The following is a 16,441-nucleotide window of genomic DNA, read 5'->3' on the forward strand; positions in this document are numbered from 1 at the left end:
AAGAAACAAATCTGAAAGGGCTCCAGATAACTGCAGAGGTTATACTAGTCTGGGAATCTGAAAAGGCTTTGTAGTATTTTCCTGAATGGGAAATCACCTTTTTGTTTCTCTTATTTTATGGGGATTTTGGTGGGTGATAAAGCCATTGTTCTAAGGGTATGTGATACGGGCATGGAAAGCAGCAATATTTGAGCGAGCTGAACTGATGGAGTTTTTACTGTAAGAGAAAGCAGCTGAAATCTGACAGCCTATGGTTACAACATAGTATTCTTTCTCTGGGGGTAGGATCATTCCTTGAAGCAATTTTTGTAACTCTTTGGCAGTTTCTGCAAGGTCAGCATCTAGAATCTTGTCCTTGTAAGGATTTGGGAGGAAATTTGTCTGTAAATCATCTTTGTATGGCATCAGTCAATGTGATTAAAGGCCTCAAGCACTGGTCATGTATAGTGTTAGCTGAAGTTTACACAATGGGATCAACAAATCCTAAATCTTCAGCTCTTTGGACTTAACACTACCTATAGATACATGGATGCAACTGTGACTGAAGCTTGTGCAAGTTGTAATAATTAGCACAGGCTGTGTCCCATTGTACTTGCTGAGGTTATGGTAAGCAGAGATGATTACTATCACACTTTGGTTTTATTGCCTTTTAAATCACACCAAAGTTTGGATCAAAAAAATTGCTCTTTTTTTTTGCAAGGGGATTTGGTCTGCTCTGATGGCTGCAGAGGCAAATACTGATTTTTACCCCTACAGGGTACAGAAGTGCAACTTTCTTACAGGGAAATAGCAAAAGGAAATGAGAATCTGTACAAGGCCTTTTCCAGTTTATGTCTGCCAGATATCTGTTGCATGTACCTAGTGCAGTAACAAAACAGTACAGCATTTCCTCTAACCACCTGCAAGAATGAGCAAATTATTTTAGGCAGGTAGAGCTACAACTGGCAAATTAGTTTTTTTAAGTGGTCTTTGAAATACTTCATTGTAGCAGTTAAATCTTCATATTGCATTGCAGTTATCAGTGAAAACACTAGATTTACTGACACATTTAAAATAACAAACTTGGGCATGATGGTAAGTAAGCATACAATGCTGTAATCTGTGGCTGTTATTAGAGACTTCACAAGGTTTCAAACAGCTGGGAAGACTCTGCTTCCATTGAATACCTGAGATAACCTATGGCTATATGAATTCCAGTATCTGCATTGAATCTAGGTACTAAACTTTCCATCATGATTTTTTTTTTAAATGCTGTAATCTTAGATTTTGGAGACCTGGACATAATCAGATGAGTCTGATAACCCAATCAACACTTTCTCCAAACCAGTCCTAAAAGCATATTTTTGCACATGCTGAATAGCACCAGGAGCAAGATGGTCTTATATTTGTTTGTTTTTTGGTTTGTTTGGGTTTTGGGTTGTTTTTTTTTTGTTTTTTTTTTTGTTTTTTTTTTTTTGTGTGTGTGTGTGTGTGTCTTTTTTTCAGCCCAGTATTGCTGGGTTTAGCCCTCTTGCCAGGTATGCCTTTTGCCAACTCAAGATGTATGACTTCATCTCTAGGCAATTCAACAGGTCCCTGCACTCCATGAGCTTCCGATAGGCCTACTGACATTTAAATCAGATAAAAAGTACCGTTTGTGACAAGCAGGTAATCAGGACAGTGTCATTACTATGGTTGAGTGTGAGTTGAGAGAAGAATGGTATCTGGTTTTGTTGCCCAGCTGTGAAAATAGTATCTTTTTTATGATTTCAACCCAAACCAGCATATTAATTGTTAAAAGCCTTGATAACTGTGGCAAAAGAAAAAAATGTGTGTTTATGTTTTTGTGTGACTCTCATTGTATAGTGATAAACTATAAAGATTTATTTTAGAAATTTTGAGCCAAACACATTTATAAAATCTCTTATTTGCATTTTTTAAAAACTTTTATCTTGTTTCCACAATGCAAATCAATTGCAAACCTGATTTAAGTAACTAGTTAAACAGAGTTTGTCTTCCTTATGATACTGAAGGAAGAAGCCAGCATTGTTTGATGAATATGTCTTTTAGTCATTACATAATTTAGTTATGTAGGGAAGATAATGCCGAGATTTGAAGAATGTCTAATATTAGCATTTTTCATTATATTGCTTACTATAATGAAGTATTTCAATACCATGAGCTCAGATGTCTTGAGTCAGACCCCCAAAGAAGCCTTTAAATTCTAAGATTAAAAATACTCTTGGAGAAATTCTTTTGCACCATCTGTTTTTTTGAATAGCAGTTTGGCTGCATATGAAACCTTTTCTTTGTGGCTCTGAGGATTCAGAACTTTTTAAAGAAAGCTAAAAAGATTCTCCCATGTTTACATGAACCTACTATCTGGGATCCAACAGAGAAGTTTTGTAAGATTAGCCATAAAATTTCAGTAATACTAAAAATGTTAGTGGTATTTCTACTTGTAATTTTTGGAATGTGAATTTCTCATAGCAGTAGACAAGATTGAGATGTACAGTCTCAAGATTTACTGCATTAGCAATATGGCCTGTGTTATTCACTAACATCAACACAGAACTGTACCTGTAAAAATGTGTTCATGAAGTCTACTCATCATCAGTCTTCTTGAATGGAGATATTAGCCATTCAGAGAATATATTGTTCCTCTCATACTGATTTGTTATGCTGTTAAAAAAAAATTGTGCTCATTTGTCTTCAATAAAAGTAAATTACTTCCCCAGATATCAACAGCTTCTAACATGCTCCATGTAAACAGGTGAAAAACCTTTTATACTAGGCAAAAGAGTCAGTGAAAAAAAAATTAGTTATACTCTTTCACAACAACCATAAAGGTATAAAATTAGTATAGAGATTGTTATATAAGTTTCTGAAAGATTCCATGGACAGACTTCCTGGAAGGTCAGCATGATCTGAAGTAGGGTCTTTAAAAAGTGGGAAGCGTGGGAGTAAGTATATAGGTTGTAGGTGTATTAAATGACTTCACTTCCAAATTTAAGTCAGTTCTTCAGTAATGCTGTAACTTATAAACTGCTTGTAAAACATTGTAAATTAAAATTACTTCTTAAATGTTTTATAGACATAGTTTTAATATTGTTTTATGTCTTTGGAGATTAATAGCTGTACCATTACATGAAATAACCATGGCGACAAAGTAAATTTTCACTGGGCACCAGTTGCTCACTAATGGTTGCTGTAATTACAAAGAAACAAGATAATAAAAACCCAGAAATTATTTGTTATTCTTTGACTTCAATACATTAATTATTGTCATGCAGAGTTGAAGGACTCAGGAATTTCAAGCATTTTTTTCCTTGCTGCAGCACATCAGCCTTCTCAGTAACTGCTCTGTAGTCTGCCCTATCTTTTCAGCACAAGGTAATGCTTTAATGGGTAACATAGTATTTGCTGTGAATTGTATTAGACTGTTTTGCATTCTAGAAACATCAAACAATAAGACATGACAAGGTCATGAGGCTGAAATAACATTACCTTGGATACTTTGGAAAATCTAAAGCTGTGATTCAGACAGGGATGTCTCTTCCTTGATTCCTCTCTCCAAATTTTTTGTGATAATTGAAGCGTGACCTGAAGCTCTGTGTCTGTGTACGTGTGCATGGTTGTGTGAGTTAGTTCATTTTCAGTGTAGACTGTACAAAAGAAATCTAGCTACAAAATGGGTTATGGATATTTAACAGTTTGTCTTTGAAGCTATGTCCTCTCTAAACAACAGAGTTTAAGCCACAGCTGAAGCACTGGAAGGCCTTTTGTGATCCCTGTCAACTGATGGAAATCAATATTAGGAAATGCCCTGATATACTTTTAACCTGCTTAATTATTTTAATTATCACACAGCTTATTGCATTCAGGAAATGACAGCAAATAGCTTAATGTCAAATAGGTTCTTGTTCAGCAAGATGCACTAGACTCATGGATGACTGAGAGTATATTGGTACTAAGCTGCATGTGAAAGAAAATGTTAAGTGGAGTTGGGTTAGAGAAGAAAATTACATTTATATTTCAGCTGTCTGTTAACTAAATGTTAATGGACTAATGTCTGTGTCATGACAATCCCAATGAGACACAGTTAAAGACGCAGATGTGTCTTGTTTGAGAAATCTTAAATTATCTGTGTGCTTTCAGAACACCCACATAGTTCATGGCTTTTGGCTATTGGTTCTTATGTTTCCCTTAGATGGGAAAATGTTTAGTTCCTTCATTTTCTTGTAATCCATTGTTTTATTCTCATGTGAGAATGTTTTCTTTTTTTGTTTGTTTTCTGCTCATGTTATTCTAGCAATATATAATTTCTGGAAAAAGAATGAAGGCTTAGACATGGAATACCACAATCAGTACATGTCAGTATTAACACGATGAATCACGTTTTGGTATCTGAGAACTGTGACCATGGTCTAGGTTAGCTAAGGGAGTGACTATTACCCTTCCCCTCTGATTCCAGACTTTCTCTTTATATTTAAAAATAGCATGGTGAAAAAGACGCTGATGACAGAAGCTGTGTCAAAGCCCAGCCACCAGCTTCAGTACAGGTGGGGACCTTAGTGCAGAGAAACTCCATGTAAAGCCCTACTTTGCTGAACAGAGAGCTCATCAGCTGAAGACTTCAAGAGAAGTGCCTGGAGACAGAGGAGCAGAATCACAAATAAAAGCTATGCTGCGGTTGGGACAGAAGCCCCTGTACTGGGGATGATGCCTGTTAGTAGGACCATTTACCCTCTTTCCTAATTTGATGCCATTTTAACAATTACTCTGAAGAAGGTACTTACCTTTCCTCACCAGGATACTGCCTTGCTCTCCGGGCAGCTATCACCAGTGGCAAAGCACTTTTATTTGCCTCCCATTGGCCTCAGGAATCTATTAGTACAGAAGAGCTGCTTGAGAAGCTGAACAAACCCCCAAAACTTCTGTCCAACAGCAGCTGGAAGTATAGACGGCTCTCCAGATACTCCCTTTTTCTGCAGTCATCCCTTACAGTTTCGCTAGTTCCTGAACATCGCAGCCTCTGTGTTGATTCCTGTAGTAATGTGTGGCTCTGATCCACTTCCTTATATGAGCCCCATCTCCATTTGGGCAGGGCTTTCCCTTAGCTCTACATCTCCTTTCTCTCACATGGTTCAGTACCAGAGGTATTGTTCAGGAGTGGGAAGGGAAGAAATCTTTCTTCCTGAGACTGTACAGGCACTTGTGAGTTACTGACATTCACCAAAGTTTTTTCTTTATCTGAAACACTTTATCTTAGTGTCTTTTGACTTCTGAAGTCCACAGAGGTGTGTTTGTGTCTGCTTGGCACGTTTTCATCCTGGCCTGAAGTAAATGCTCAGACTGGAGTCTGAAGTGGGAGAGCTGTGACTCACCTCTGCCTTCCCATATTCTGTAAGTGCAAGCTGATGAGAAAAGCCTGGTATCATCTGAAAGACACTCTATCAATTGTCAGCTTGGTAGGCTCTTACCTGAAAAGTTTCAGAGTGCCAGAAGTGAGATGCAGAGTAGAAACTATGCTGCAAGCCTACCTTTTAGTAGAACTGAGCAGAAGTGCTTATTCCAGAGGACATACGCTAATTACCAAAGTGAAAAAAGAGGAGCCTTATAAAACCAGAATTTCACACAAAACCTGGCCAGAACTCTTTGAAAGATTAAAATAACAGAGAAAAGGTGTGTGTGGGGGGGGGGGGGGAAGAGAGTGAGAAGTTAAATATTTGTACTCGTATCTATTGTAATAGGATCACTGCTATAGAATGATGTATGAACATTAATGCAGGAAGGGAACAGATGTGGGTTTTTTTCATGTATAATGCATAGTGTCCTAGGTGGGATCTACCTAGATAGGATCTGATGAACACGGCAAGTGACCCCAGTGGAAGTACTGTGTATTCAGTGACAGAGGTCAGTAGCGCTGAAATCAGTACATCTTTCTGGGACTAGTAAAACAAAACTAAAAGAAAGGGGGCGCAGGGGATGAAGCAACACACCACCCTCCCCAAATCATGTCACAAAGTAGGAAAAGTGGGAAATGTAGAATAAGGAGGAACCTCAGTATCTCATGAAGCACTGGAGACTGGCTACTGCTGAAGACAGATGCAGGCAGGGTGCACTCTTCGTGACATGTAGTTCTCATATATGTCTTGGCGTGTCCTTCTTGTGTACCCTGAGATAAACTGATGGCCAGATTTATGGTGAGGTGGGAATTGTTCCATGCTTCCTAGGAACATATTAATTAGAGTTTTAGGTAACGAAAAACTGCTAATGCAGAAGTTCTTGGACACTCCTAGACGTCCTCAATCTTTTCTGATCTCTTCCATTGGCAATATACTACTACAGCTTCTTGGAAGAGTTTTTTGCCTGTAAAATAATGAAAATGGAAATAAATGATATAAAGACCCTTTTGAACTGGGCCTCTATTGTATGGTTGTGTTGCTGGCGACTGGAGGTGATCGTGCTTCTGTAGAGAAATGCATGTCTACTTGAAATGTATTCATTTTGACAATACTGAAACAAACGACTTGCATTTTTATTTGTGGTGAAGATTCCTCACACTTTCACTCCCACTTACTTCCCAGCATGTAAGTTACCTTATTTTCTTTTTTTTTTTCTTGTGGAGAATTATAACCATGAACTCTTCTCAGAAGGATTACAAGAAATGTGCTTGCTATTACTGGTGCTGCAAAATACATTTAAAAAGAAAAAATACCCAATAACATTATTTTTTAAAAACATGAACATATACTTGATAACATTAAAATAAACATTTTTCACCCAGCAACATTTGATATTATCCAGTCTATAGTATCAGGTGAACAAAACTTTATGCATTTATTTACATGTTTGTATAGCTGTTACCCCCAAAACCTAACCACCCTTTTATAAGTTCCTCTTCCAGTACAAGCTGTTAGCTTGTACTAGATAATGTCATACCACCTTGCTATTTTAGTGTGTTACTAGAGTAGTATTTATCTTCAGTGGAATTTTATGTCATGTGTTGCTTTTTAAGGGATTGAGTTATGTATCCTCATTGCATACAATATCCCTTCCCAGAGCCTGTTGGCTTTTTTTGACTTACTGGGTTCTTCAGCTGCAGAACTGAACCAATCTTCTCTGGCTGTAGATTTGAAGATGAAACCTGTCTCTATGGATTTTCCGAGTCCAGAATAAAAACAGGCTGGATTCTTCCAAGTACTCTGGTAGCACTGAGCTTTTTGGCTACATGTAGGAAACAGCAAGCTTTTTCTCTCACTCTCTGTCTCCCCTCTCCCCCCACTCCCTATCTACTTTGATGTCCTTGTGTGGACAGGGCTGTCCCTTTTCCAGAGGTGAAAGGAACAAAGCTAAGGTGGCAGGGGAGGTCCAAAGAGGCTCATTTTCTGTTTCTCTGTAGTTCCTACTCCGTCGGAACCTCCTTCTTCACACTCCTTTCCTAGAACTGATGGATGTTTCTGCCAATGCCACAGTGCTAATGCCTGCCTTGCTTTAGCACCTACCTGTGAAGAAGCTAATCTATGTCTCTTACTCCTGTCAGTTAGCCCTGGAGTAGGGAAAGCCATTCACGTAGCATCGCCCCATCTCTGGGAGGAGAGGTGAAGGTAGAGGCACAGCCTCGCTGTGTAGAGAAGAATGGCATCGGCCCAGGCGGGGAAATATAAAACTGCCTTCACAATACTATGTCACCGTAGCAGGACTGGTGTCTAGCAATTTTAATTCTTTATCTGGCAAAATATGAAGTTTAATCTGTGATGTGGTTGTATTACAGGTATAGTTATCACCTACTAGTAGACTCAAGGTGCTGTGAGGAGAGGAGCTAGAGTTCTGTCCTTTTATATTCTGGAGCAAGTATTACTTGTTAGAGGATGTGAATAAAAATTTCACCAGTGTAGTACATTTGCTGAGAGTGGCTGATAGCAGGTGCTTGGGGAGAGAATGTAGGGAACAAATAAAATGTAGAATAATTTTTCACCTGTATATTCTTCTTGCAATTAGTAGCTGAAGGACTGCAAGGACCAGAGTTGCATCTAGATCACTGCTTTTAATAACCACTGATAGACATGCTAATGAATGACGGGGAAAATTGTTTTTTTTAATACACCTATGCTGTTGGCTGCAACAGTCTCATCTTCAAATTTTATTCATTTTAGGGTAAGTTTTATGAGACATCGTGGCTCCGTGCTTGCTATGGCGAGAAGTTCTGACATATTCTGGAAGGAAAAAAGTACTACTTGTTATTTCTTACTTTAAATATCACACATGATACCCACCCTGCCTGATGTTCTCATGCAGGGGTGGAATGAACTGTTCCTTTCACAAAAGTACACATTTCTAATAATTCACTGTTCTGAGGATCAAGACATCAAATAAATTATACCCATCTCTGCAAAATCACAGCTAAAGATCTTGTCCATCAGCTGCAATAATATAAAGTCATACTGGCTGACCTGGAATTGATTTATATCACTTTATTTTAATACCAAATTCTTTACTTTATCTACAAGCCCTGTAGTGAGTACCACCATAATTTATATCACATATGTCCCAAATCTGTATATAATTCCTTTCCTGTAGCACTCTGAGTTTCTCTTTGGTTCTATTTTGTGCATTTGTACATGAAAAACCACACTCTCCCCTGTGGTAAGTGAAATAAATTGCCTAAATATGGGCATCGAATGCCATTTCAGATACCCCAGGGTATCCATCTGGCCTCCAGCTGCTGTCTGGGAAAGGCACAGGTTCTCGGTCATATGCATATTCTGCATATCTGTGTGGATGTCTCCAGTAACTTAGGATATTTAAAACATCAGTAAGCATCTATGTTTACAGAAACTGGATTCAATCCTGTTTTATTGTCCTAATCTTGAACTGAGACATTTAGGGTAAGCATAAAGAGAAGTCTTTTCAGATTCTGAATAGGTGTAAGACAATCATCATTTGTTATTTTAGTAACCACATTGCTCGTTGTTTGAAAAGTCTGCTGTATGGAGATTGAGCAGATAATGGCTTCATTTATTACAAACCTTACATAGATTGATACAGTGTGTTTTATTCCTCTGTCTGCCAGCCAAATGTTCACAAATTAACTTTTGTTAGTTCCGATTAGTTGTTTATAATTCTCTGTGTTTTGGGTTTTTTTGTGTGTTTTTGTTTTTTTTTTTTTTTTTGTTGTTGTTGTTGTTGTTGGTTTTTTTCCCCAAGTATTAAATGTTTTAACAGCTTGTATTTACTCTTTCCATTGATTCCTTTTCAACCTTCTATGTCATTTGTCTCATGGAAATACTTATCAGTGACATATTTCTTATTTAATTTTACAAATGCATTCTTCTTCTCTGAGAACTCTCACTACTGAAAGTTCAATGGTTACTTTCCCTCTTTCTACTTTGCTGAGAACAATTTAATTCATGTACATCTCTGTAGTACTTTTTTTGTTTCAACAGCTAATTAAAATGAAAGGTTAATTAAAAAAATAAAGCTGAACCCCCAACTCTACCACTTGAAACTAATTGTATAAATTAATGAAATAAGGGTTGATCCTATAAATCCGAAGAGTCTTCCAGTAAAGCCAAATTCTAACAGATGGTGCATTCTGAAGTTTTTGATACACAACAGTTAACTGTATTACAGTATACAATAAACTGCTTGAATTCCATTCACCTGAACATACCCTTGAATCCATGCTGACTGCATTAGGATTCATTACAGATAAAACAGCCTATGTGGAGCAGCTCAAAGGATGAAGATTTAGCTTAAGAAGTTTTCATTTCAGTTTCAAAAATAAAATTAATATCAAGCCACTGAAATATGGTGAAATAACAGATTTGTATCTGGTATCAAGCTTTGTAATGAAATCAGCTCCACTACAGTTGGAATACACTGTAAATGACCGTTGTAAGACTTATCAACACAACCACTTTTCTACACTTTTGTCAAGGCACTGAAGTAGCAATGCCTCATGATAAGTAAATTTTTATTAAAGGTTTTCATATAAGAAAAATCCAAGGCTGTTAATTTAATTTAACTACTTTTTTTTTTTTTTTTTTAAAAAAAAAAAAAAAATAAGGCTCACCACTATTCTTAATTTAGGAACCATTACAGATTACTCACTTTAAAATGTAGTTGGCCACAACTATGCATAAACTTGTGGTTTTTCCAGTCATTCCACTTCTTTCCCACTACCTGAGATGTAAAGAGAACAACTTCACTGGAAGGCATCTGGGCAAGTTTACTCCATAACCTCACAGGGAACTAAGATTACAGTTTGCATTAGGAGCAGGGATGTTTTAGATTCATATGAAATGTAACTTGATAAGGTAGGCATATGCAGGATAAGGTAGTTGCTGAGCAGTATCTTAAGACTATCATGGTACATGTTTAAAGATTTCTTCAGAAGATTGTGAATTTTCAAGTTCAGTGCTCAAAGGACCTGTCATAAAACAGTTGTTTATCAGAAAGAGTCCTCCCTGACATCAGTGTCAGGCATTAAGAATTCAAAAGGATCCATTAGATTCTTGATTCTGAATTAAAAACCTCATGCATTTTACTTTTTTTCTTCTCTAAATAACATTTCTGGGTAGTTTAAGCTGCATTTTGAAAGGCTTATAAACAGCTGAGGTCACAGACACATTGCTTCAGTAATGTTTAGCTAATGTGCTGTTTTAACACCCAGAGTTGTTTAATGCTGCTGGCTGTAAACTGGGAAGGAGGAGGGATAACTTCTTTCAGTACCAGATTATTATTTTATATCTACAATAAGTAAATGTGTCCTTAGGCTTAATAAAATGTAACATATTCTTTTATGCTGTGGATAGGGATTGTCTTCAAATGAATGGTAACAGAACTGTTCTACTTTCAATAGGGTTTATAGAAGATTATATATTCTAGTCTGATTTTGGAGTGATTTGAAGCAGGATCTATTTATCAGCCATTCAGTGTTTCAAAAAATCTAAGGGACTTGGTATGCGATACAGCAAAGACTCTGAAGCTTTGTCCGTATTTTGAACCACCTCATTGGACATAGCCACAGCTCTGCTGTCAGGACAGTGTAATCCCTTCGTGCTGTGATGTCTTTGAAGCAGCAGAAGAATGGACGGAGCTCTGTCTCTACATGCTTCTCTCTGTATCTTGTCCCTTTTGTCCCTTTTGGTTAAGTAGTTTCTGTAAAGAAAAATGAACAATTTCATTCTATATGAACCATGAGACTTAACTGCTTGTCTTTCCTTTACGGCCTGATGACATTAAATGAGCTACATTTTCCTATTTTGTTTTACCTATTTAACTGCAAAAAAGTGAGATTTCAAAACAAGCCTGAAAACCTTTTGCGCAATGTTTCATTGTGAAATTTGAAATTTTCCTTCCACTTATCAGTCTACATTTATATATCAGGAAAAAAAAAAGGCTCTCTAAAAGTATTCTGGAATTGCTCAGCAAAGAGAGACTTCAGAAACAGATCTCAAAATAAGTTAGTAACTCTGTTTATATATTAAAAAAACCCAACAAACAAAACCCAAAAAAGGATTGGCACAAAGGAAATATGAAGAAGATGAAGGCTTACACATGATTTTCCATAGTTACCCAAGCTTATTATGTATTCTTGAAAATCTACCACGTACTTCTGTTTTAGGCATCCAGACTATATTAAAAATTCAGTTAAGATCATGACAGATTGAATACAATTACCTGAGTCATTCATGGGTTAAAATTATGCATGGCAACATAACCACACAGAGGATAAAATGTGAAAAAGCCCAAAGGCACAGTTCCCTCACTGTTCTTTAACTACCTTGTAATAAATGCGGTTCCTGGGTGAGGATATCCAAGTTCATTCTCTAAGGTAAATACCACATCCAAGAACTATTCAGTGTGGTTTCCCAAAATCTTTTTATCTAAGCTGGAATTTGTTTAACCTGGGCTCACTACCTCAGGTCAGTGTTGTATTCTGTATTACTGTCTCTCCACAGTATGTTGCATTTAGATTTAGCAGCTAGTCCTCGATGACTGTTAAGCGGAGCAATTAAACACTCAGTGTCTTAAACTAGAACTAAGATGCAGCTCCCTGTAATTGTAGTGGTACAGTATAAGCATATGTGCCAGTATGGTACCAGATATGAAGAGTACTCAGTTCTGCATTTCTGGTTGTCAAAAAAAAGAGTCACTTGTACAACTCAATGATATTTGTTACAATGTTATATACTGAATATAGACATGCCTCCACCTGTGCTATGAGTTATGGTCAGCTACAGTGTTTCTCTACATGGTTTAATTATCTGATCTCTCTACAGTATTAACCATTTTTTCCAGGAAGTATTCACTTTAATTTGGTGAACTATGGAACAAAGTGTATTTTCTTAGAAAACCTTTTCATTTTGTGGATATCCATTCCCAGATGAACTATTCATCCAGGTCGTCCACCAGGGTATATTTTTCTTCAGATGAGATTAACATTTTTTTAAGAACACTAATTAACCATTGGCGCTTTGTTTATAGCCTTGAGACCTCTAGTTTCATTCTGTCCTTACACTTTCAAGGCTTCTACTACCATCTTGCATTCATAATTTTGGGAACCCTTGGTAAAATCCCCAGTTTTTCTTCAAAAGTTTTTAAGCTTTTCTTTCTTGGTTATGTAGCTAATGTTTATTTGCACAATCCAGCCATGCATACCTCCTTGTTTTAGGTCCATTACATGTTTCATTTCACAAAGCAACAATGAACTAAAAGACGTATATAAGTCATAAGACATAGATGAAAATAAGGGTCTGCTACTGCTTACTAACAGTATCTACTAGTTATGGCAGTATTGCTAGAACATAATCAAATTTACTTTACAGCAGGCACTGTGACTGTTATGGTACTTTCTAAATCTGCTATTCCACAGAGGGATAGTGTGGTCTTCCCAGTGTATGGGAGTCTGAATCTTCTGTTACTTATTCAGCTTTTAACAAGCTTAATTTTATTAATTTGGCAAAGTTTGTTTTAACTTCTGCTATAGGAGAAAGATCTTGTTGGTCTCAGTTGGAGTGGCAGCTGAATTCAGCAGGATGCTCTGTCCCTGTCGACTGAGGTGCACAGCGTGAGATGCTGTTATACTCTAGCTGAGAACACCACTACATCAAAGAGAAAGATGGTTCTGGCCTGTACTGTAGTCTGTGTCTTTGTACATGATTTTTCCAAAACCAGCAATAGACTATAAGCTCATGCTGTTATTTCTGCGCAAAAGAATGTCTGAAGTTCCCATTAGTCTTAAGGGATACAAAGGACATTTTGTATCTGTTGGTAAAAGATACCTGTTATTTCCATGAGCTCTTCAAAAGCTGCTGAGTGGAAAGATGAATTCCATCATTACTTGAGAGTAATATTTTGAAGGTTACCTACATACCAGCAAGAGTTGAATATGTGTTTATTAGTTGGAAGAAATTTATTGGATCAACCTGTTATTTGAGCAGTGAAGAATAATTTCATTGCTTGAAAGATTGGAGACTGGCATTTTTCTTGTCCTTCATTCTGTCAAATGAATTGGGAGCTAAGCATAAAGAGATTTCCAAAATTCTGTGTTGAGTCTCTTGTGTCTTCATGGGGTCTTTATCACACATAATTTTTTGATACTCCTCTTCCATGGTTGCTCACATCTAATTTTTGCAGCCAGACTTTTGCTGCCAGAACTGTGAAATTGGCACAGTAGTTAATGTGCCACTTGTCACTCTCAGAGCACTGTTTTTTCACTGGATATCAGTTTTGTATGAAAGCTGCTATACCAAACAAGAGAACAAAATACTTTGTGGGAGACAGACATACATACAAGAAGAAGTATTTATGCTGAAATTCTGGGGTAAGTAGATTGTTGTTGCCACTTCTGCTGGCTAGCTTCTATTTGATATGTACCCAGAATTTCAGGCTTTTTGGCATTCTCTAGAAACCACTCACAGTGGACTTGGGGCCTCTAGGTTAATGCTGTACCAATTTACTATGAGCTGAATATTCTCCCTTTCTAGGTTGTTCATACATAGAAAGTGAAAGCATTGGGCCTGGATTTTGTGGTGGTTTGGGTTTTTTCCTCAGTAATGGTAGATTTCATTCTCCAGTCACTGAAATAGAACTTTAACATAATTAAATTTGTCTTCAATGGACCTCAACTATAAATACGATTCATTTATACATATGAATTTTGGGGGATGGGTGAAAATAATATTCTTTGTGTAGTTTTTGAAAAGTCTCTGTAGGAGTGCAGATCCTTGATCTCACCTTGAGGGAATTCATCAAAATGTGTTCTAATTTGGCTGGCCTGGTTGCCAAGTTAGACATGTAGTTTTCAATCTTTGAACATTTTGTTGATCGAAGTAAGAACAGAGTGTCAATTTATAACTTTTGACAGCTTCCGCAATGGACCTTTCTGTCAGGCAGTGTCATGTATAGAGGAGAGAGCAACAAGCACAGCTGTTATCCTTAATTTATTTTGATAAAACACTTTTACACAGGTGGTCAGTGCTAGAAACTGATCACATTAACTGTGGCCAGATTTAAACTCTTGCATCTCAAGGTCTTTTATGAGTGTTGGCTTCAAAGTTGATGATATTAATTTTATTTTCATACTTAATAGCAAAATTCTTTATCAAGTTCATTACAAGATTGCTATTTTGTGCCTACTGCACTGCATTCACATCCTAATGTGAAATCATGCCCTTCTGCAAGTCAAAAGGAACTTCTCCACTTCTGTTTTATCACAGAATTTCCTAATGTTCTGTAATAGACACACACATGAAAAAAAAACCCCAACCAAACAAAAAGATTGCAAAAGATTATCTTTCTGAATTGTTTTAATTAACTTACAGATAAAGTAGTTTTTGTGATGATGATAACATATTTTCTCTTAGTGACGTAGTTGCAGAAACACCAGACAGGTGGCAGTGTATTTCAAAAGTCAATGTACTTTAATGATAGCAAAATGTAATGGTCAAATTGAACAGGAACATTATGCAGTATTGAGATATAACAGCCAGACTGGACAGGAGTATTAGGTTGTAAACACTGCAACAAACACAATTTATTTACAGGTTCAAGATGTCAGTTGGGGAACTATTACTACATGAACAATAACGAAATCTAAGCTTAGAATGATGACTCAAAATTCACTGATAAGACGAGGCACTCAACACCAGAGAGTTTCCTTAGTCAGCATCCCAGTCTAAGGGGACAGCCTCCAATTGCAGACCTGAGGCTCTGAGGAAGACTGGCTCGAAAGGGTCTTCTGGCGGGCTCCATTCATACCCTAAATCGAACCAGGGCTCTTGGTCATAGATGGTCAGCAGTCTGGAAATTTGTCTTGACCAAGGCATTGCATTGGCTGAGGGCCTTGTCTGTTGACCGAAGGGCCTTGCCTTTCCTATCCCCTGGCAGAAGTGTGTAGGGGACGGTGGTCACTGGCTGAGGTGTGTATGTGACCACCAGCCCCAGTGGCTCAACCCCTAAACGGTGGCTTCTAGTTTTAACTCTTTCTTTTCAGTAGTTGAGATGTTTCGGTCTCTATCAGGGCAGGTGTACCTGCCACAGAGGTTTCTGGATTTATTACCATACTAGCCTTGCATTACAAAGAACCTGCTCAATCTCTAATTAGTATTTTTCCTCCAAAATCTATTTTCTGGAAAATTGCTTTAAAGGTATTTATCCTAATTGCCTTTTAATTTTTTTTTCAGGGAGTGCTGGAACACCGGTTATCTTCAATGAAAATGGAGATGCTCCTGGACGCTATGATATTTTTCAGTATCAAATCACCAACAAGAGTGCAGAATACAAAGTAATTGGTCAATGGACTAACCAACTTCATCTAAATGTAAGTACTAGTTTGATTATGATACAGACATTGGAGAATACTCATTGAGTATTATATTATTTCAAAACATTTAAAAAATGTTGATGATTTTTCTGTCAGTTGGCAGAAGAGAGCTCTTCCATTCTCTCTGTGAGAAGATAGTAGTAAAAGGTAGCACAACAACCTGAACAAAATTCTTTATATTTTAAAGTAGGTTGTGTATTTACCTGCTCCTTTAAATGATATTTTAGAATCATTAGATGTCTGATATTCCTCAGGCTGATTATTAAGTTAGGTGGGGAAATAGGAACTCATCCCTCAAAAGAGGGTGTCAGACAAAATGATGGGTACATGTATATTGCCCAGGTATTTCAAATAATATAAGGGGTTGGAAATGTATTTAGTAAAAAAAGAAGTTTGGACTCTCTAACCACTTCTGATTTAGTTGAAACACGAGGATGGCGAACTACTGCAATAAAAGTATTTCTTGAATATAAAGGGAGAATTTGGAGTTTTTCCATGTAGTTAACTAGGATTAATACAGTTCCATATTACTTAACAGCAGAAGAAGCAAAAGACACAACAACTTACCTATCCTTAGGCGGTGTTTCTAATTGCTACCTTAATATGTTCTGCAAGTTTTGTGGTAGT

General features: G+C 37.1%; 1 protein-coding gene across 5 annotated transcripts in view; it reads left to right on the forward strand.

Moving 5' to 3' along the window:
• GRM8 (glutamate metabotropic receptor 8) overlaps positions 1–16,441 on the forward strand; it is a 358,666-nt gene that overhangs the window by 272,137 nt on the left and 70,088 nt on the right. For all 5 annotated transcript variants that reach the window (XM_049814189.1, XM_049814188.1, XM_049814193.1 and 2 more), the window contains one exon: positions 15,675–15,811. In XM_049814189.1, the coding sequence (XP_049670146.1) occupies positions 15,675–15,811 (137 nt within the window). The remainder of the gene's footprint in view (positions 1–15,674; positions 15,812–16,441) is intronic.

Source organism: Accipiter gentilis, chromosome 11 (genome assembly GCF_929443795.1).
Source record: "Accipiter gentilis chromosome 11, bAccGen1.1, whole genome shotgun sequence".
NCBI classification, from domain to species: domain Eukaryota; kingdom Metazoa; phylum Chordata; class Aves; order Accipitriformes; family Accipitridae; genus Astur; species Astur gentilis.